At 49.1% G+C, this 19,802-nt stretch overlaps 3 protein-coding genes across 4 annotated transcripts; all 3 read right to left on the bottom strand.

The window, feature by feature from the left end:
• Window positions 1-372: 372 nt before the first annotated feature.
• LOC147256843 (THO complex subunit 4-A-like) lies at window positions 373-3,360 on the bottom strand. 2 transcript variants are annotated; one of them, XM_086210034.1, is made up of 7 exons: window positions 3,057-3,360; window positions 2,104-2,259; window positions 1,878-2,025; window positions 1,698-1,764; window positions 1,453-1,612; window positions 763-801; window positions 373-592 (listed from the first exon to the last, which is right to left on the bottom strand). In XM_086210034.1, exons 1-6 carry the CDS (start codon window positions 3,234-3,236, stop codon window positions 781-783), a joined length of 732 nt encoding a protein of 243 aa, XP_086066160.1. In that variant the 5' UTR covers window positions 3,237-3,360; the 3' UTR covers window positions 373-592; window positions 763-780. The 2 variants fall into 2 exon arrangements, with proteins under 2 accessions (XP_086066160.1, XP_086066159.1); XM_086210033.1 differs by having other exon boundaries at window positions 373-801.
• Window positions 3,361-7,990: 4,630 nt separating this feature from the next.
• On the bottom strand, window positions 7,991-15,462 carry LOC147256842 (pre-mRNA 3' end processing protein WDR33-like). Its single transcript, XM_086210005.1, has 16 exons — window positions 15,350-15,462; window positions 14,103-14,297; window positions 13,036-13,104; window positions 12,700-12,804; window positions 12,234-12,329; window positions 11,903-12,054; window positions 11,414-11,511; window positions 11,115-11,241; window positions 10,447-10,601; window positions 10,111-10,189; window positions 9,539-9,649; window positions 9,374-9,459; window positions 9,158-9,250; window positions 8,926-9,053; window positions 8,729-8,851; window positions 7,991-8,398 (listed from the first exon to the last, which is right to left on the bottom strand). The coding sequence occupies exons 2-16, from the start codon at window positions 14,280-14,282 to the stop codon at window positions 7,991-7,993; spliced, it is 2,010 nt and encodes a 669-aa protein (XP_086066131.1). The 5' UTR covers window positions 14,283-14,297; window positions 15,350-15,462.
• A 534-nt stretch (window positions 15,463-15,996) lies between these two features.
• On the bottom strand, window positions 15,997-19,802 carry LOC147256841 (eukaryotic translation initiation factor 4 gamma 1-like). Its single transcript, XM_086210479.1, has 12 exons — window positions 19,659-19,802; window positions 19,114-19,473; window positions 18,837-18,977; window positions 18,500-18,736; window positions 18,266-18,370; window positions 17,764-18,171; window positions 17,475-17,682; window positions 17,254-17,345; window positions 17,042-17,128; window positions 16,862-16,943; window positions 16,614-16,754; window positions 15,997-16,408 (listed from the first exon to the last, which is right to left on the bottom strand). The coding sequence occupies exons 1-12, from the start codon at window positions 19,743-19,745 to the stop codon at window positions 16,185-16,187; spliced, it is 2,172 nt and encodes a 723-aa protein (XP_086066605.1). The 5' UTR covers window positions 19,746-19,802; the 3' UTR covers window positions 15,997-16,184.

Genomic DNA, 19,802 nt, shown 5'->3' with positions numbered 1-19,802 from the left:
AACAGGACCGCGCGCGTCGTACGTACGTGACGTTCCATTTTCCTGCCCACAAACACCCCTGGATGAGGTTTTCCTCCAACACGTCCAGCTACGACACGAAGGAGTCCAAAACTCCGGTTTTCCTTTGAGACCCAGAGATTTCTGGCGGACTCCGGGCTCAGGTTGGACTGTGGTCCGGTTCATGTCGTATCCATCAACTTTTCCTTGCATTTCCTCCAGAGATGAGCGCACCTCACCCGTAAATTTTGTTGAAGCTGCAAACGTCAGTTAGGCCAACCTGTCCGCTGATGTAAGGAAGCACAAATGGAGCTCCTTCATTGTGAGGTCATCTTTGGACGATGGGACATTTTTAAATGAACACACACGAGAAAGTCCGTTCACTGTAATGCATTTATGTACAAAACTCTTTGAAACATCTTTTGTCCAGTATACAGTACCAAGAGACATAATTGATGTACAGTAACAATGTACAAGCCAATGAAACAAGTTTAAGATCATAAAAAAAACAAGTCTAAATCAAGGGCAGGGTTCAGGAGATGATCCTCTCAATTTGGACCCAAGCAGCAGCTGATCACGGCCTGAGGGGGGAGTCCTTAAATACAAGAGTGACCCAGAAAAAATGGGTTCCAAAAAAAAAAAAAATTACTAAAAAACAAAAACAGAACATATTTGGTTTATACAAGAAAATTTCTTGAAACCATAAATGTAAGAAGGTCCAAACCATCAAAACAACGAGGAAAAGTAAAAGCAGGTGGAAGGTACCTTCCTTTACAAGTGCCTCTAACTGGTGTCCATCTGAAACTGAGAAGACAAAGAACTAAATCAGCAGGGGACATCTGCAGCAGCACCACTGCAGCCGAAACAAAGATTCTGGGACACACACGCATTGACCGTCGTCCTCAGAGCCACACAGGACAGATACCCGTCTCTTCTCCGCGCTACGCTTGGAATTGGACCACCAGGAGTGCAGCTGCCTGCTAGTTAGCTTAGCACAATGAATGATAACAGGTGGGCAGGTTAGCATACCTACGCGTACTGTGGTTCAAAGGCAGAAGGTTGAGCGCCTTTTATCGCCCAGAGAAAACCCCGCCTGGCTTTTCTCACAAAGCCAAACACAGCAGTCGTCGACAAACTTTCTGGTTTTCCCGGCAGGAATTTTAATGTGCTGCATCAAATCACTCCACCCCGCCAGGAAGTAGTTCAGGCTGTGCATCAGATTCTAACACAACTCTGTGTCGTAATTATTAATTAGCAAATGTTACGCACAACCGTAGATCGCTTTAAAGATGATATCTGATCACTTTCGACAGAGGTATGCTAACCTGCTTACCCACTGCCATTCATCTGGCTAAGCTAAGCTAACTAGCATTCAACACAGAGAAGGTTATCGATGTCTGTGTGGCTCTGGGGAGGACATCAAATATGTCCACTGGAAGAATATGTCGGAAGTACCATGGCGTTATAAGCATCCAGCTGGGCATCCAACTCTTCAGCAGAAAGTTGAGTGCGGTTTCCTCTCCCCCGACCTCTCGAGCCTCCACCGCCTCGCCTCCTTTCGCTCCGCTCAAACTTGGGCTGACCAAGCCTGCTCCTGTCGAACCCTCTGTTTGAACTGGAGAACAGAGGGATCAGATCGCACGCTCAAAGTAAACACCACCATCTCCCAAATACATTCGACACAACTTACGACGTCGTACCTCTGTGTGGACGACCTACTTGGTGCGTAGGCCTCAGCTGTCACCTGCTGGATTTTCATGGGGCGACCTAGCAACAATTCAGATAAGAGTTTAAGCTCGTGAGGAGGGACTTTGCTCCAGAGTTTCTGGATGTCCAGCAAGGAGCATGGCTCCAGCTGGGGGGGGGGGGGGGGACCTCACCATCCAGCGGCACGCCATTATAGTGCTTCATGGCTTTGAGTGCGTCTGCCGTCTTTTCAAATTGAACGTCTGCAGTTCCTTTGCTGCGACCGGAGCGGTCGTAGTGGACGGACGCTTTCCTCAGCGTCCCAAAATCCTCAAACAGCTCCTGAGAAAAAAGAAAAAAAAAAGCCCCATCAGTGGTGCTCGCTACATCTGGGTTGACCGCAGTGGACTGAATATTTACCTTGATGTCTGAATCCGAGACCCCAAAGTCCAGATTGGAAACCAGCAGTTTGCCACTTGATTCTTCACTTCTATCCGGCGCCGCACTCGGTCCTCGACGCCCACCGAGATGCTCCTCGAACATGTCGTGCTGCCATTTGTCTGGCAACTCTCGGGGCTGTGACAGGTATGAAGAAATACTTCTTTAGGTTCCTTTTTTTCCCCCCACAAACAACGCCAGAGAAAGACGCTTGACTCAGACGGCTATGTTCATGCTACGTACACAAACTCCATATGTCCATGTCTGAGCTACACCAATCGCTAGCTGTGACATAAGACTTCATGTTTATGGTGGTTTAGTTCCTCCAAACACGTAGGCCGAGGACATTATCCAGGCTTTCCAGAAGAGGAATCAGAGAGCAAATAAACATTCAGCTTCGAGTTGAGATGATGTAAGAAATTCTGTCTCCAACAAGCAAGGAAACAAGGAAAGCTAGAGGCTGGAAGAGGTGCCATTTTCAAACACAAATTCTCGATTAAACGTGCTAGAAATACATTCCGACACTGACCTATTGTAGTTCTTAACATCGTGGTCATGTTGGAACAATGGCAAGAGAACAATGGCCGCTTCTCCTCACCTGACAACATGACTAGCAACATCTTTTCAAGAAGAGAGCCGTGTACAGCAGCCATCTTGATGAAAGGACTCTCATCCCAGTCTAACCTGTTGCTTCTGGGCAGTGCGGTTCAACACACACGGCTGTGGTGACAGTCAATAGCTGAGGAGCTTCCCAAAAAACATCAACATGTGAGGTAATGTGGTGTATTTCTATCAAAGGAGTCGGAGATTCTCCCGTGCTGTCGCTGCTATTGACGTCACCGATCACGGAAGTCCATTATCCCGTAGCCACGACTGTAAAAAAAACATTCAAGTTATTTTCATTTCCCTCCGTGTGAATTGCTCTTCTTTCATACCCGGGTGTACGGCGTGGTTCTGTTGCTTCTCTCACGGCTGAAATTACTCGGTCGACCCCGTGCCGGCCTCGACGAGCCACCGCCGGTGCGACCTGAACTTCCACCCGCTCCGCCGCCGCGGCCTCCATTCTTGTTCAGCCTGATAATGTCGTCCAGGGACATGTTCATCTTATCGGCCATGGCGGAGCTGTAGGTCTAACCACTGGATAAACACTGAGCAAATTTTGTGTCCAAGAACGCAAAGTCTTCAACTGCTCTCTCCGGTGGCGCCTTATCGAAACTGACGTAAATGAATATTTATACTTTCCGGAAGTGACGACGGTGGAGTCTCTTCTTCCTCCTCCCCTTTCTTGCCGTTTTGCATTCAGCTTGTTGGCTCATTACCGCCACCCTCTGCTTGTAAAATGGATCACACTGCAAACTTAGATTCGAAAGATAAGATACCGTCTTCTCTTCTTGAATCAAACCTTTACTTCAATGGTTTTCACAGATAGTGAACAGAATAATATAATATAATATAATATAATATAATATAATATAATATAATATAATATAATATAATATAATATAATATAATATAATATAATATAAGGGCTGCACGGTGGTGCAGTGGTCAGCACTGTGGCCTCACAGCAAGAAGGTTCCGGGTTCGAGTCCCGGCTCGGGCGCGGGATCTTTCTGTGTGAGTCTCCATGTTCTCCCTGTTCCTGTGTGGGTTCTCTCTGGTACTCCGGCTTCCTCCCACCGTCCAAAGACATGCAATTGGGGACGAGGCTGATTGATGCTCTAAATTGACCGTAGGTATGAATGTGAGTGTGAAAGGTTGTTTGTCTCTGTGTGTTGGCCCTGCGATGGGCTGGTGACCTGTCCAGGGTGAACCCCGCCTCTCGCCTGTAGATGCTCCCCCTGCGACCCTTAATGTAGGAATAAGCGGAAGACAATGGATGGATAGATGATATAATATAATAATAGATAATTGGATAAAAGAAAGGGAGGAGCCATTTGGGCCCAAGATTCAGTTTCTTTGCCAAAGCTTCCAGTGATGAGAAGTGATGACACAAAACACGTTACATGTAGAAATGATAGAAAAATGTCACGTGTGACCCATGCAACTGTTTTGAGAGTTTGTCCTGTTTTCACTTGTAACAAAAGCAACGCTGCTGTGTTTTCAGGAACCTTTTTAATGTTTGTCTGACTCAATGTGTCAGTCTGTGACCTGGTAAACACAGAAAAGCAGAAGAAAGCTGACACCTGCCCTGTCATATCCCATCCCCATGAGTCGTCCTCCTGCAAGCTAACAGGTGGATCAAGAATAGAAATGTAGCCGATGTCATGGTTCTCTGTACACTGAGGGTCTTCTTCCTTGCCTCAAGCCAAGCCTGACCTTCATCCTGACAACAGAGAGCTCCACTGTTTACCTCTCTTTAAAAGCCTGAACCCAGGAGGAGAGACTCCCCACTACGCCTTTACATGTATCGCTCTGGGTGGGGCTACCATTCTGCCATCAAAAGCATCTGTCAGTAGACCTCCATGTTCATTAGCAGGTCGTATATTTCACGTGTTCACGATTGATTCAAATCACACAAGTTACATATACGAGAAGAAATTCAGTCCGCCCTAAAATACTCAGTCCAGTATTTTCTGATCTGGCATCTGACAAAAGAAGATTTAAAAAAAAAAAAGTTGTTAATTGTGCAAGCAGGAAATAGAAAAATAGTAAAATCCATGGAGAGCTGGAAGAAGTTAGCAGAGAAGAAGAAGAAGAAGAAGAAGAAGAAGAAGAAGACGACGACCCCCAGCTTCATTGAGCACGCTCAGTGGTTTGGTGTCGCAGAGACGCAAGCAGACGTTGTTGCTGACAGTAGAACTGTGACCTGAGATGCTCTGCAGGTTGATTGCTTGGGCCTCCGCTGCCTGTGAGCAGTGAAAAGTTATCACAGCACGAGGACTCAGACGGTCAAAAACAGGGATCATCAGGTCTGAAAGACAAGTAACGGCGACACTGGGGACAAGGCCAACGAGCAGAGAGGAAAGAGAAGACAGCGAGACACAGGCAAACCGCATGAGGGGTGGGGCCAGAGGGAGGCACGGGAGGGCAGGAAGTGGAGGATCTGAGACGAGACCATCCAGCAGGCGACAAACCAAAATAAAAGCATGAGACAGGAAATAATGAGGAACAAAAAAACCCCAACCTATCTGACCTATCAGGCTTTGAATGGTGAAAATGAAATGATATCCACTTCGACAGTTTATCAATTCATTGATTCACACTTTTACCAATATGTATTTGAGTTGATAATTAAAACTGAATCTTGATGAACTTCAATTTGTAACTGATTAGAAAACGTTACAGTGAACGATCACAGTGTCGAGGGGTTTCCAGGCGGGACGCTGCACGGTGGAGAGAAGAAAACGAAGCCTCTGGATTCATACTGAAGACTGCAGTACTGCGCAGGTCTCCATCAGATGCAATCATACTGCTAATAATGATGAAACTTGAAATTCAGGTCAGACGTCCGTGAGCTGTGACTTGGTAGTGCAGCACAACGCAAGCATGGCCAAATATACAAAGGTCAGAGGTCACCTAATCCCGCCTTCACTGCAGTACTCACATCTGGCCTGATTTAATCAACTTAAACGGCAAAAGTTGAGCTCGAAAACTATCCAGGCCAACTGCCAGGGTTCCTCCAGCCCACCACAGCTGCTGGTGGCTGTGACAGTGGAGAGCCAGGCCCTGCTGGAGGAGGCACCTGAGCAGGTGAACATGTACCGCGTCAAGGCCATCACACCATCCTACTGGGAGAACACGTATGTTGCAGAAGAGTTGAATACAAATGAAACAGTTCAATAAAGCTCTTACAGTATATGTACATTGTAAATACATTAATATAATTAGCCCCCCCCCCTCCCCGCATGAGGGTGACGGCCACATCAATCAGCAGGACACTGCAGGGAATCGAACCCCGTCCCAGTAAACCAGGAGGACCGTTACCAGTGCCTTTTAGCTTTTTGATGGCAAATAACAGGAAAAGCAAAACCTGCATTTCAACAGCATTCACATGAATCTCATTGGCCTAAAAGGGGTTGACCAGAGGAGACGCGGACCCACGCAGGCCCAGGATCAGCAGAGGGCCTCACCAGGGTTACCAACGCCTGTGCTTCTGGGGAACGCCGGATTAGAAAAGTCAGAATTTTACACAAATTTACTGAAATTATCCAGCAGATATGACGTGGAGGCTCTGGAGCGACATGATGGCTCTGTTCACCAGGCACAATTTACAAAAGCAGCCTGACACAGAAAGGCAACAGAGACCAGAGTGACAAGGATGGATCCGTTTGTCCCCCAAACGCTTGAGGAGGACATGGATCCGTAACCCTGGAAACTGCACGACGATGGTTCCTCCTAAATTTCGCGCACATACACAAACAGATGTACGTGTGCTCTGTAGAATTTTGACGGGTGCCATCATTACGGTCCACCAGTAATAATTGTGATTATTTGGGACAGCTTTGTCGACAATTTGGGTGTGTAACTTTCCAGTTTCCCTCAAGGGGCTCATAAAGGACGACTCGACTCTACTCTCTCTCTACTCTCTCAATCACACGGGACTAAGATGATCATGTGACATCTGTGTTTAGCAGCCTTCAGGTGGACTCGGTCCTGTGGGCTCGAGTTCTGCAAAGACTGCAGGTCTGACTAGGTCCTACGTGGGAAGCGACTCATGCTGGACTTCTACGTGCTGTTGAAATGCAGGAAAAAAAAACCCACAACGAGACCCAAATAAAACATTTCACTTCTCTCCTGCTGCCCCACCTGACCAGGCTCAGGGAGAGAAACCAATCAATGAAGCAAACAAGAAATCAATCAACCAATCAATTAGTCATCAAAAGACTTACCTGAGTCACGCAGGGGAGGCTCACCCCTGCCGTTGGGCCCCTGCCTCCCCGTCCATACATCAGGGCCACGAGTTCTGACCCTGGAAAGACCAGACCAGGTTGATAGACCTTAGAACGTCAGAAGGAGGGGCCAGACAGGTGTCCCCTCACCTGAGATTCTTTTGATGATGCAATCGAACAACTTCCTGTCCAACATCAGCTCACCTGGGTCTGCAGGTATGATGTTTTGATGGGTTGGGTGGGGGCCTCATCATTCCTTCTTGCATTGGACCCTGTGGCCCATCATTTTCCTCGAGGTGGCATCACGCCCCACTGAGGTGGGGCCCCTGTAGGTGGAGGGGATCCATTCCTTAAGGAGGGGGCCCAACCAGGAGGCCCCTGCAATGGTCCAAGGTCCATGCTGTCAGGTCCCTGGGGGCCCATGTGCTGGGGGCCTGGAATTTGCTGCTTGTCTTGTGGTCCCATCATTCTAGGAGGGGGCCCCTGGTGTGATCAGGGTCCAGAGGGAGGCCCCATCTGTCCAGCAAAAATTGGACCCTGGGGGCCCATCATATTACTTTGAGGCGGGATCATGCCCCACTGTGGTGGAGGCCCCTGTAGGTGCCAGGGATCCATTCTTTGGGGAGGGGGCCCCATCAACCAATCAGGGGGCCCCTGAATCGGTCCAGGGCCCATGCCATGAGGTCCCTGGGGGCCAATGTGCCAGTGGGGGTCTGGATGTTGCTGCATGTCTTGTGGTCCCATCATGCTTGGAGGGGGCCCCTGGTGGGATCGGGGTCCAGAGGGAGGCTCCATCTGTCCAGCAAACATATGACCCTGTGGCCCATCATTTTCCTCGACGTGGCATCACGCCCCACTGTGGTGGGGCCCCTGTAGGTGGCAGGGATCCATTCCTTAAGGAGGGGGGCCCAACCAGGAGGCCCCTGCAATGGTCCAAGGTCCATGCTGTCAGGTCCCTGGGGGCCCATGTGCTGGAGGGCTGGAATTTGCTGCTTGTCTTGTGGTCCCATCATTCTAGGAGGGGGCCCCTGGTGTGATCAGGGTCCAGAGGGAGGCCCCATCTGTCCAGCAAACATTGGACCCTGGGGGCCCATCATATTACTTTGAGGCGGCATCATGCCCCACTGTGGTGGAGGCCCCTGTAGGTGCCAGGGATCCATTCTTTGGGGAGGGGGCCCCATCAACCAATCGGGGGGCCCCTGAATCGGTCCAGGGCCCATGCCATAAGGTCCCTGGGGGCCCATGTGCCAGTGGGGGTCTGGCTGTTGCTGCATGTCTGGTGGTCCCATCATGCTTGGAGGGGGCCCCTGGTGGGATCGGAGTCCAGAGGGAGGCCCCCTCTGTCCACGAGGCTTGACAGGAGGTAAGGGGGGGCCTTGTGGGGGGACCATGTTCACATTGGTCCTCATCCGCTTCCTCTTCTCCAGCTCCATCTTTATCTGCTGCTCAAGAACAAAGACACAAGCACGTTACCATGAGGATGCCAGGGCCCCCCATCCAGGAAGTCGCTTGTTCTGGTCTTCTTACTGGACCCCACTGGGTCTCACTCAGAGTCCAACACAGCTGCCAGAGACGATCGCAGCCATTCTAGTAAATTTGTGTCCAGTCATATTTAGAGACAAGCAGGAAGTCAGACACGCAAGCATCTGGCTGATTTTCAAAATAAAACATGGGACAGACTCTTGATAGTACCAGAAACAGTAAAGACCTGCTGACGCCGTCAAAAGAGTCACGTGACGAGCATGTGATGTGAATGTCGAGTGTCTGGTGCTCACCTTCAGCTGCGTGGGGCTGGTGTACAGCAGAGCCACCATCTCCAGCTGCAGCTCCAACCAAGTCTTCCTCTTCTGTAAATGTCCAGTAGGGGGCCTCCTGGGCACTTTGTTCTGGGTCCAGGCCTGTAGAGAGCAGCACACCCGTTAGCTTGTATTCCAGCGGTGACGGCCTGAGGGGCTGACGAGCCCACGCTCACCTCCTGGAACTCAGCTGGGATGGGTTTGGTGTACGGCTTGGTCTTGGGTGGGACGTCCTCCTTCGTGACATCCGCCATGATCTGGTCCAAGCCCCAGCCCAGCCCAGGGATGGACTCCTCCCCCTTACCTGGAGACGACAGTCAGAGTTACACTCAGTCACTCCTATCACACACACACACACACACACACACACACACACACACACACACACACACACACACACACACACACAAACACACTTACTGCTCCGCTCCTGCTCCATGCTGGCCTTAAGTGGCTCAGGGATGAGACTGGGGAACATCACACTGCTGGGCCACACTTCATCTGAAACACACAAACAAACACACAAACAAACACACACACACACACACACACACACACACCGTTTTCTACTTGGATCTATCAAACACCAGGAATCCTCGACAGTCACTGGGTCGTGAGGCTCACCGTTCACTGTGTGGTCCTCCAGGGGCTCAGGCAGTTTCAGGTTGTTCCTCATCTTATCCCCAGGGTGGTTCCTGGTCCAGAATTTACTGAAACACAGGAGACGGCGTGAAGACGGAAACAAGGACGTCATCACGCGACGTGTGATGTGTGGAAGTTTGCCGCTACCTGGTGCGGTCGTTGGAGCCGGAGCAGAGGATGTGTCCCAGAGGGTGCCAGGCCAGACTCCAGATCATCTCTTTGTGAGCTGCCTCCACCTGGCCCACGTCCTTCTCCACCCTGTTAAACACACACACCTCAGTGTCCACAGTGACATCAGCACGCCACCGTCAAGCTGGTCATCATCAGTTCTCGTCATTGTTTTGGGGTTGTTGTAACCTAAACTGTGGGCTGCTGTGACGAGTGTCCCCAGAAACCATGACACAACTTGAAGTTTTTATAGGTAAAAAGGCTGGAATGAAGACAGTCGTGTGCTCCATACGTCCCCAACGTCTGAGGAACGTTCTCATGACCGCACGTTCTCTCAAACATCTGTTTACTCATAAAAGAACCTGGAGAAGAACTGCATGTCAACATCTACCATCGAACTCCAACTGATGACCAGCTAGGTGGCTTGACACATGAATGTATTAGGGTGAGGGTTCAGTGGTTTGTTGACCTCAAGCGCCGACTTCTGCCCTGACTGACGGTACTGACTGATGACTCGTTAACAGTCCGTGACAGGAGGCTGATCTACGTACCCGACGTCCCAGAAGAACAGAGAACCATCAGAACCTCCGCTGGCAAACAGACCTTCATGGATGGGATGCCAGGCGACCGCTGAGGAAGGAAACAGGAAGTAATCAGATCCAACATCACAGCCTCTCCCTTCCAAGATAAGAACATTCATGTGACAACAAACGGCCGCTTCCTTAAATCTCAAAGCTAATAATTGTGGGCGGAGCCACAAACACCACCATGTTGAGCGGTGTCAAACCTGTGATGTCATAAACCTCCCACGTTCCAGGTGGGACAGGTGCTCTTTGGGTCCTACCTGTGTTTTCTACCTGTGGACAGGAAGTGCTGCTGATGCTCACCTGTGACCTCATTCTTGTGTCCTCTGAACACCTGCAGCTCCCGCTTCATATTCCTGATGTCAAACACTTTACACAGGTGGTCGTGTGACGCCGTCAGCAGCAAAGTACCGCTCAGGTTCCACTTCACCTCCATCACCGACTTCTTGTGGGCGTATCTGAAGAGAGGCGTGAGAGTCAGGAGCAGGTCAACAGGAGACTATTCTACTCAAAAGGTCAAAGGTCAGATGTCCGTGTTACACATCTGGACGCCGCTAAATGAAACCGAGCTGAATCATAATTATGAAAGGTTTCTCAAAGTGAGGTTCCAGGGACACACAGGGGTCCTCAGCAACACCACGGACAGTTTCACTGAAACGTTATAAATCAAAGTGATCCCACCGTTAAACACTGACGTCACTTTAATGATTACAAACATTTGTTAAATAGATTTTTTTCTCTAATTTTCAGATTATTTTCATCATAATTCTTCATCATCATTCATGATATTTTTCATCATTTTTATTGATAAAAATAAAATAAATCAAGTGACAAAGTTCAGACATTTTCTACCACGGAAGAAAGACACCTACACACTCACTGTCACTGCTACACTAGTAATACAAGGGGGGGGGGCTCTGTGTGTGTGTGTGTGTGTGTGTGTGTGTGTGTGTGTGTGTGTGTGTACTCACAGTGATCGCAGATTCTCTCCAGTTCTTGGGTCCCAGAATTTTACCGGCTGCTGGCAGTCTTTGCTGCTGGACACAACCAGACCTTTGGTTGGATGCCAGTCAACACACCTCACATCAGCACCGTGACCTAAACACACACACACACACACACACACACACACACACACACACACACACACACTCAGCCTTTAGTGCTGTCGTGTTTGTCTTCTGGATATTTGACTTATCTGGATGATGTAACAGGAAGTGTCATCACTCGAGGAATCGCCCATTGGCCGTGACGGGGCGGTGCCTCGTACCTCTGAGGATCTGTTCCTCGTGGCAGCTCAGGAAGTCCCAGATGCGAACGGTGCCGTCGTCTGAGCAGGTGGCGAATTTATTGTCATTGTGAGAAAAACTGGAGGAGAAAGAGAAGACAGGAAGTCAGTGTTACTGGGCTAGAACCTGATCCTGAACATCCCCAGTCCCCCATGAAGGTCAGAAACTGCTATGATGAATGTGATTGGTCGCCGTGACTCCGGGTAACCATCTGATGATAAACTGAAGACGTTTGATCTTTGACTGTTTGGCGTCCGTCTGTAAACATCAACATGACATCATCCCAGAACTGAGACAACAACTCATCAGCCACAATAACAACAGCAGCCACGTCCATCTCTCATGACTCAACCACAACAACAACTCCATGTGGCAGCAGTGCCCCCAGCAGTGGCAGCCCGGTACTGCAGCACTGACAGCAGGCAGCAGAGACTGGGGTGGTCTCAGAAAACTTCAGACTGGCTACAAACCTGGCGGCTCTAATCGCCTCGGGGTGAGCTTGGAACGTCATGCAGTTGTTCAAGTTGGGCTGCCAGTACTTCACAACGCCTTGGTGGTCCCCCGTCACCATCCACTTGTCGACGTGAGACCACGTCATGGCCCTGACCGCACTGTTGTGACCCTGCAGACACGGGCAGACCACCAGGAAACATGTTGGGTTTGCTTTTCACAATTAGAACAGTTAACGTGACACTGTCAGCTTCGTTTCAGTCGTTACGTTCACACTGAATCTGCAGAAACACCCTGAAACGCTTGACGTGACAAAGGTTCAGAGGAAGTGAGGTCAGAGCTGATGTTTACCTGTTCGATGGCCTCAAAGTTGAAGGTGAGTCCATTCCACAGCGTGATCTCTCCGCTGGACGTGCCAGTGACCAGACGCCGGCCTTCAGGGGTCCACTAGAGTGACAGACAGAACCACTTCATCTTCACACTCAGCCTGTGCCTGCAGCCACCGTGGTTGCTCACTAGAGGGCGCTAACGTCAGTTATGGCTCTCTACAACCCACGGAGGGACTGAAACGTGTCACTGCCTCCATGAGGAGCAGCGACCCTCCATTACCATTTGAGTTTCTCTGCCATAAGTGAATGTGAAACTTGCTGAATATCAACTTGTCGCTTTATTCCAACGATTTAGAGGAAACAATCAATCAATCAATGTTTAGATGAACCAAGGTCTCCAGATTGGGAGAGCTCCAACACTCTGCCTCAGACAGTTTGGATGGAATGCAGCTGACAGTAGAAACAGGAAGTGATGCACAGCCACTCACCCTGACAGCAAACACTGGACACTTGACCTTGTTGCTGACGGTTTGGACGCACTTGGTAGTGACAGCATTCACGGGCTTGTTCAGCATCCCGAGAGGAGGAACCAGCTGCAGGACACACAACAGGCCAGGATTTGATTAAACACAGCACACACACACACACACACACACACACACACACACACACACACACACACACACACACACACACACACACACACACACACACGGGAAAAATTTGTTTCCTGCAGGAGAAAATGGTGACACGAACAAAACTGGATTCATCTCCATCTCTGAGAACCTGTCACAGACGTTGACAAGTTCATGACAAACACTCACATCGCCGTAACTTCCTGCGTCAGGCTGGATAGCTGGACAGTCGCGATGGTCTCGCTGCCACACACGATTCTGCGGAGAAAACAAACGGGTCGGAACTGTGGCGGAACGTCAGAGCAGAGTTCAGGACATCGGGACGTACGGGAAGATCCAGTAAAAGACCTGTGCTGCTACGATGTCACTAACAGCTTGTTAGCTTCAATAAAGTTTGAGTGAGCTTCAATAAAGTTTGAGTTAGCTTCAATAAAGTTTGAGTGAGCTTCAATAAAGTTTGTGTGAGCTTCAATAAAGTTTGAGTGAGCTTCAATAAAGTTGTAGTTAGCTTCAATAAAGTTGTAGTGAGCTTCAATAAAGTTGTAGTGAGCTTCAATAAAGTTGTAGTTGGCTTCAATAAAGTTTGAGTGAGCTTCAATAAAGTTGTAGTTGGCTTCAATAAAGTTGTAGTGAGCTTCAATAAAGTTTGAGTGAGCTTCAATAAAGTTGTAGTGAGCTTCAATAAAGTTGTAGTGAGCTTCAATAAAGTTGTAGTTAGCTTCAATAAAGTTGTAGTTAGCTTCAATAAAGTTGTAGTGAGCTTCGATAAAGTTGTACTTGGCTTCAATAAAGTTGTAGTGAGCTTCAATAAAGTTGTAGTTAGCTTCAATAAAGTTGTAGTGAGTTTCAATAAAGTTGTAGTTGGCTTCAATAAAGTTGTAGTTAGCTTCAATAAAGTTGTAGTGAGTTTCAATAAAGTTGTAGTGAGCTTCAATAAAGTTGTAGTGAGCTTCAATAAAGTTGTAGTTAGCTTCAATAAAGTTGTAGTTGGCTTCAATAAAGTTGTAGTTAGCTTCAATAAAGTTGTAGTGAGTTTCAATAAAGTTGTAGTGAGCTTCAATAAAGTTGTAGTGAGCTTCAATAAAGTTGTAGTTAGCTTCTATAAAGTTGTAGTGAGCTTCAATAGTTAGCTTCAATAAAGTTGTAGTGAGCTTCAATAAAGTTGTAGTTAGCTTCATTAAAGTTGTCGTGAGCTTCAATAAAGTTGTAGTTAGCTTCATTAAAGTTGTAGTTGGCTTCAATAAAGTTGTAGTTACCTCCAGGTACCTGACCACAGAGGGGTTGTAGTCGATGGTTCTGCGGTTCACAGCCTTCCTCATGCGCTTCCCATCGAAGGACAGCTGGCGTATGGCCTTCTGCAGAGCAACGCCTGGTCTCCTGAACACACGATGCGAGGCTTCAGGCCTGAAGAGCTTGGAGCCGTTGTATGTTGTCATGGTTACCAGCTGCTTCTACAGGACAAGACACGGGCTGCTTAGTGTTCCAGTGCTGTGAGACCTCGGCTGTTGTTGCTGAGGTTCTCGCCATCCTTGATCCACCAGTCAGATACTTGATCAGACCTGCGCCAGGACACCTGCACCTGTTCAGCTCATGGAGAGAACATGGATACCAGGCGGAGGTTTGGGTTCTCACACACTCCACAACCAGTCGCACCAGTGCCATCTGAATGGCTTTTCAATAAAAATGAGATGAGTGACGTATGACATTAATATTCCCATCAGTATCAGACATTTTTTCCACAGCTGTGCAGCTCTGTTACAAAGTCACATGAACCAAATGTAGTCCTGTGTAACAAACACCTCTGGTCAACATCTGGACTGAGCAGTCGTCAACTTCCATCACCAAACACACCAGGACTTTTTCACGACCACACACTCTCTGAGACGTCTGCTGACTCGTAACAATAAACTGGGAAAGACCAGGCGTAGGTTTAACCTCCATGAAAGAACGTCTCCTGGAGGTTGTTCTCAGGTGATGCTGACTGAACCACACCTGTACTCCAGTACTCAGGTATTTCTCAGGTGTATTTCCATGACTTTTCTAAAACATCCTGGCATTATCTTCAAAACTCTCCCAGGCCTGGAAATGGCTGTTTTCAAACTCCATGGCTGTAGCAGGTTTTTCATGACCGCATGAACCCTGACAAACACATCAAGTCTTTCTGGCTGCTGCTTCAGTCCTGCAACTGTTGGGTCCTTGAATTTCAGGGGTTTGGACCTGTTGGTCCTGGAGGAAATCCTTGTGGCCTCCAGCAAACTGGCATTTCTCATGAATGACAGCAAACGTTGGTCATGTAGGCAACAAATGAGTTGACAACCGTTTCAGCTTTTATTCCAAATGTTCCACTAAGACAGGAATCAAGCAGCTTCAGCGAGGCATGCTAATGCTAGCAGTGGCCGCTAGTGGGGAGTAAAAGCTCAATGAAAACTGCTACATCCCTCCATCCTGAACGGTGTCCGTCAGGTACTTGACTACTGGGTGCTGGAAGGTTTGTGGGACTTACCGAATGGCTGCTGCAAGTCCCTCAGCTCAACAGGTGTGGTGTTTTAGAGAAATTTCAAGTCTGCAATAAAACTGAAACTCCACCAGGAAACTCCAGTTTGTTGTGTTTCTAAGAAGAAACCAACGTACCGAACGAGTGAATCACGTGACCTTTTTACTCTCCATCAGAGTTCCGCGGCTCTTTGAGATCCGTGGTTTCTTAGCAACAACGCTCATTCAAACAGTAACTTCCTGCTATTCCGGAAAAAATACTTAACACCAGCAAAACAATTAGCTCGTTGAAAATGACGTAATGATTACGTATTGACATCATAAACCACGGGTGTGCAGTGCTCAGCACTGTCGCCTCACGGCCAGAAGGTTGCGAGTTCGAGCCCCGGCTGGAGCACAGGGTCTTTCTGTGTGAGTCTCCCTGTTCTACGTGAGTTCTCTCCGATTCTCCGGCTTCCTCCCACGACGGAGGGGACGACGTTAATCCAGACTTGTAAATTGCCCGTAGGCATGGCTGGATTGATGCATGGATGAGGAAAGACACCCTGGTGTAATAATGCACTCGGGGGTGTCCATTATGCTGGATGATGAACTCAGACAGGACAAAAGATGTGCAGTTTTAGTTTGTTTCTTTTATTTTGTAAAATTTCAAAACAAAACACAACTCACAACCACTGGTCTTCATTTATCTTTCGTTTTATTTGCACAGGGAATTAAAGAAATCAATTAAAATTAAACAATTCCCATGAATAAAACTAAAAAAACAACAAAGCTTGAAAGAACATTAAGAGAAGTGTCAGCAGAGAGGCGCCACTGCTTCAACACCAAAGTGTTGGTGATTGAGTTCAGTGGTTTCTGCCTCTCTGCCAAAAGGGTCCAGGTCTGCGTGCTGGAAGGAACTGCTGACGGTCTTCCTTGCTGAGCCAGGAGAAAAACAGACGCACGGATCTCAGCGCTTCAGCTTTGCTGTCTCGCTGGTCCGCGTCCTTCCTGGCTTCCCACCTGAGGAAGACCCTGTGGTTGATGACGTCCTCGACAAACAGGACGTCAAAAATGGTGATCAGGAGCACTGAGGGACAGAAGAAGAGGATGTCACCATGGAAAATCAAGTTTCATCATGAATCTGTGGCAAAGAAGTTGATCAATAACGTTTCTTAACCACTTTGAAGAAAGGAAGTAACATCAAGTTTTCATGCTGAAGAGCCTCCCAGGAGCTCACTGACAACTGGAGAGTAAAGTCCTGTTTTGTAGCAGTAACTGAGAGCAGCACTCACTGTTGGGATGACGCATCTCCTCCATCAGGTCCTGGAGGGCGTAGACGGCCTGGAGCTGCTTCTCGCCATCGCTCAGGTACTTCCGGAGCAGAGCAACTCTCCCCCTGAGCCGCTCCAAGTCCAGCCAGTAGGGGTCCTCGCCTAAAATGATGAAATCAAGACCTGTGAAAATTGGTGTAAAACTACACTAAAAGTGCAGTCAAGAACCAGACTTCTTGTCCCTTCCTGCTGTCACAGGTCCTACGTACCGACGATGGACGACCTGCACACTGAGGTCACCAAAGTAGTGACAAACAGCTTTGAAGCAGTTTGCTCCTCATCCAGGTTTGCCTGAAAAACAGTGAAGGAGAATCCAAATTCAACAACAGGGATCAGGAGGGTCCAGATCAACGGGTCCTGTCACCCCAGGAAGATAAAGGATCACGCACCTCCAGCCAGTCCCTGATGCGCCGGTCACTGGCGTTCTCCTGAAGCAGCCCGTCCAGCTGCTGCCTCAGCTCTCTGGTGGTCAACTTCTGAAATATGATCAAATACTCATCAGTACCTCCTCATCTTTTAAAACGGGAAACATGCGGTTTCTGTCAGACGTAAAGTAACAAGAGAAGAAACTGCAACACTGAACCCCAGACAGCCTGCTGACCTGTCGACTGACGCGCTTGGTCACGTCCTCATGCTTCAGAGGCCCAGTACCAGCAGCTGACAGGCCGCCACGACCACGGGACTCCTGCTTGACTGGAGGAAAACCATGAGAATACAGAGTTAAAGTTCATTCCTTTATGGTCCTGAATCCTCATTTGATTCCAATCATCATTAAAAAAAGACAAACTTTCTTCCACAGTTGCTTTAGCTGAGGGTTCATACCTGTGACGTCTGACCGAGGACGTGCGTCCCTGTTGGCCGCCGCGCCGGTCACACCACGTGCCTGCTCCTTTTGGACCTCTCTCACGCTCTGGTGGTACTGCGTCTTACTGCAGTCATCACGGTCCCGCCAGTTGGACCGATCAGGACCTCTGGCCTTATTCCAGTGGCCCCACGTAGCTTTGGCCCCTGGACGGTCCTCAGCTGCAGGCTACAAAGAAAATACAAGATTTCAAGTTACGACCGTAAAGTTTGTTCACCGAGATTTCAGCGAAAAAGATTTGGACTTCACCTTTGTGTTCCTGCATGGGGCATCGGTGTGAGGCCTCGGGGGGAGGGGCCCTGCCTGCGTCCTCTCACAGCGAGGTCGGCAGTGCTGGGGAGGCTCATTCGCACGAGGGCCACGTTCTCCAAAGGCTCCTCCTCGTCTCCCGACCTCCTGCGGCGGCTGTACCGGGGCATCAGTGTGAGGCCTTGGGGGGAGGGGCACTGCCTCCGTCCTCTCACAACGAGGTCGGCAGTGCTGGGGAGGCCCATCAGCGCGAGGGCCACGGACTCCAACGGCTCCACCTCCTCGTCTTCCGACCTCCTGTGGAGGCTGGAACCTTGAGTTTTCCTGAAGTTTCTCCAGTGCAGCCTCCTGATGGATTTCGCCAATCCGCTTTGGACCCTGCACCTCCCTTCGAGGAATCCACTGGTTCTGTGTCACAGGGAGGAAGGATCATTGAAACAATGAGAATTCTGCTGCAACATTTGTCGTTTTGCATCACAATTTGTCACTCCTGAATGTCTACCTTTCTTAAGTCCACAACATCTTGGATCAGGAATTGTATCCTGCAAGACGCTCTGTTTTCCCGAATGATGGCGTTCATTCGGATGAAGACTTCATCCATCTGGGCCTGAGACACAGAAAATAAACAAGATGTCTTGATGGTTTTTCAGCAGTAACAGTCAGTCCTTGAAAAAGTTCAGAGCAGTTCATATTCCACTCCTATCAGTAATTTGTAGGAGAGGTCCTGGTTTCATACCTTGGCGTCCACCACATCCAGATCCCTCCCTGCTGTGGTGAGGAGTTTGCAGAGACTCTCAAGGGAGTCTTCGCCTCCATTGTCCAGGAGCTTCACCAAGCACCTGTGAATAACTGAGTCTTTCAGCAGGTTCTTTTTGAAAAGCTCCCCAATGAACTTGACGTTGCCTAAGGAGCGCCGCTTGGCTTTGCTGCGGTCTTCCTCAAGCTCCATCATCAAGAGCTCTCGCTGCTCCTCCTGAGGACAGACACAAGTGGGCGTTAGGGGTCAAATGATCAGGTAGGACACAGACGGACGTGGCTGGAACAATAACAGGAGGAAATAAAAGGATTCTTACATCATGAACAGCCTCCACCTGTTTCTGTTTGCGGATGAAGGCTTCATCTTCACCCTTCTCAAATTCCGCCTTGCAGCAACGGATCAGCAGCTGACGGAAGGTGACGAACTCCGTCCCTCCGTCTGAGGTGGGCACCTTCAACTGAGAGGAAGACGCCTTGATTACATACCTCAGTTAATATAATCATCTTACTGACACGACAGTAACTGACCAGGTTTAAAAGACGGTGAGTAAACAAAACAACAATGAAAGATTCAGGAAGCGGCGCGTCACTTACCTCAGCCAGACGCCGGCACAGGTCAGCGTACATGGAGGAGAAGTGCTGCTCTGAGACGGCCTTCTCAAAGAGCAGTTGAGCAGCTGCCTTCAGGGTCTCCTCCGTGTTGATGGGGAGCTCCAGGACGTACTTGGTCAGGCTCTCAAACCTCTCCGGGGTGAGCTTGTTCAGGATGCTGCGCAGGCTTCCCAGTAGCTCATGGTGCCGGTCCATGTCAGGGTGGGCACCAGAGGCCCTCTTCATGGAGGGCTTCCAGGCATTGGCAGCTGTGTTCAGGTGTACCTCATTGGAGGATTCAAGAGTGACCAGCTTCCTGGGCTCAGTCCGTCGATCCCTTGAAGGCCGATGCACCATGGGGGTCTACAAGGGAGGACAGGAAGTTGGCTTAAACCCACTGAGACAAACCATCTAATGTTGGTTAGCTTAGCACAGGTAAGGTTCAGTCCCCAGAGACACATCTGATTCTAAAATTACATGTTACATTCATGCAGGTAAGGGTCAGTTCGGAGAAGCACACGCGCAGACCGCATTTGTTGTCCACTCACCTGCACATTTTCCCTCATCTGCATGTTCCGGGACCGGGGCTCGGCCTTGTTGGTCCACCGACGGTAATCGCGGCTGGGAAAAGCCATCTGGACCTGGTGAACCAGGGTGGATGCTGCGGTGTTCTGGTGACGTCTGTTCAGTGT

The sequence above is a fragment of the Aulostomus chinensis genome, chromosome 8 (genome assembly GCF_037954235.1).
Source record: "Aulostomus chinensis isolate RoL2024-O1b breed Wild chromosome 8, RoL_Achi_v1.0, whole genome shotgun sequence".
Classification (NCBI taxonomy): Eukaryota; Metazoa; Chordata; class Actinopteri; order Syngnathiformes; family Aulostomidae; genus Aulostomus; species Aulostomus chinensis.
This window is presented reverse-complemented; position numbering and strand designations above follow the sequence as displayed.

Excerpts from the sequence above, each read along its gene's own strand:
- LOC147256843 (XM_086210033.1), bottom strand. The coding sequence starts at position 3,236 with ATGGCCGATAAGATGAACATGTCCCTGGACGACATTATCAGGCTGAAC. Across the intron at positions 2,026-2,103 it reads TCTCGGATTCAGACATCAAG|GAGCTGTTTGAGGATTTTGG; the intron begins GTAAATATTCAG and ends CTTTTTTCTCAG. Across the intron at positions 802-1,452 it reads TGGATGCTTATAACGCCATG|TTTCAGATGGACACCAGTTA; the intron begins GTACTTCCGACA and ends TTGTCTTCTCAG.
- LOC147256842 (XM_086210005.1), bottom strand. The coding sequence starts at position 14,282 with ATGACAACATACAACGGCTCCAAGCTCTTCAGGCCTGAAGCCTCGCAT. Across the intron at positions 13,105-14,102 it reads CTGTGGTCAGGTACCTGGAG|AATCGTGTGTGGCAGCGAGA; the intron begins GTAACTACAACT and ends TTTTCTCCGCAG. Across the intron at positions 12,330-12,699 it reads GTCCAGTGTTTGCTGTCAGG|TGGACCCCTGAAGGCCGGCG; the intron begins GTGAGTGGCTGT and ends CTGTCACTCTAG.
- LOC147256841 (XM_086210479.1), bottom strand. The coding sequence starts at position 19,745 with ATGGCTTTTCCCAGCCGCGATTACCGTCGGTGGACCAACAAGGCCGAG. Across the intron at positions 18,737-18,836 it reads AGGTGGAGGCTGTTCATGAT|GAGGAGCAGCGAGAGCTCTT; the intron begins GTAAGAATCCTT and ends GTCTGTCCTCAG. Across the intron at positions 16,409-16,613 it reads GGAGATGCGTCATCCCAACA|TGCTCCTGATCACCATTTTT; the intron begins GTGAGTGCTGCT and ends TCTGTCCCTCAG.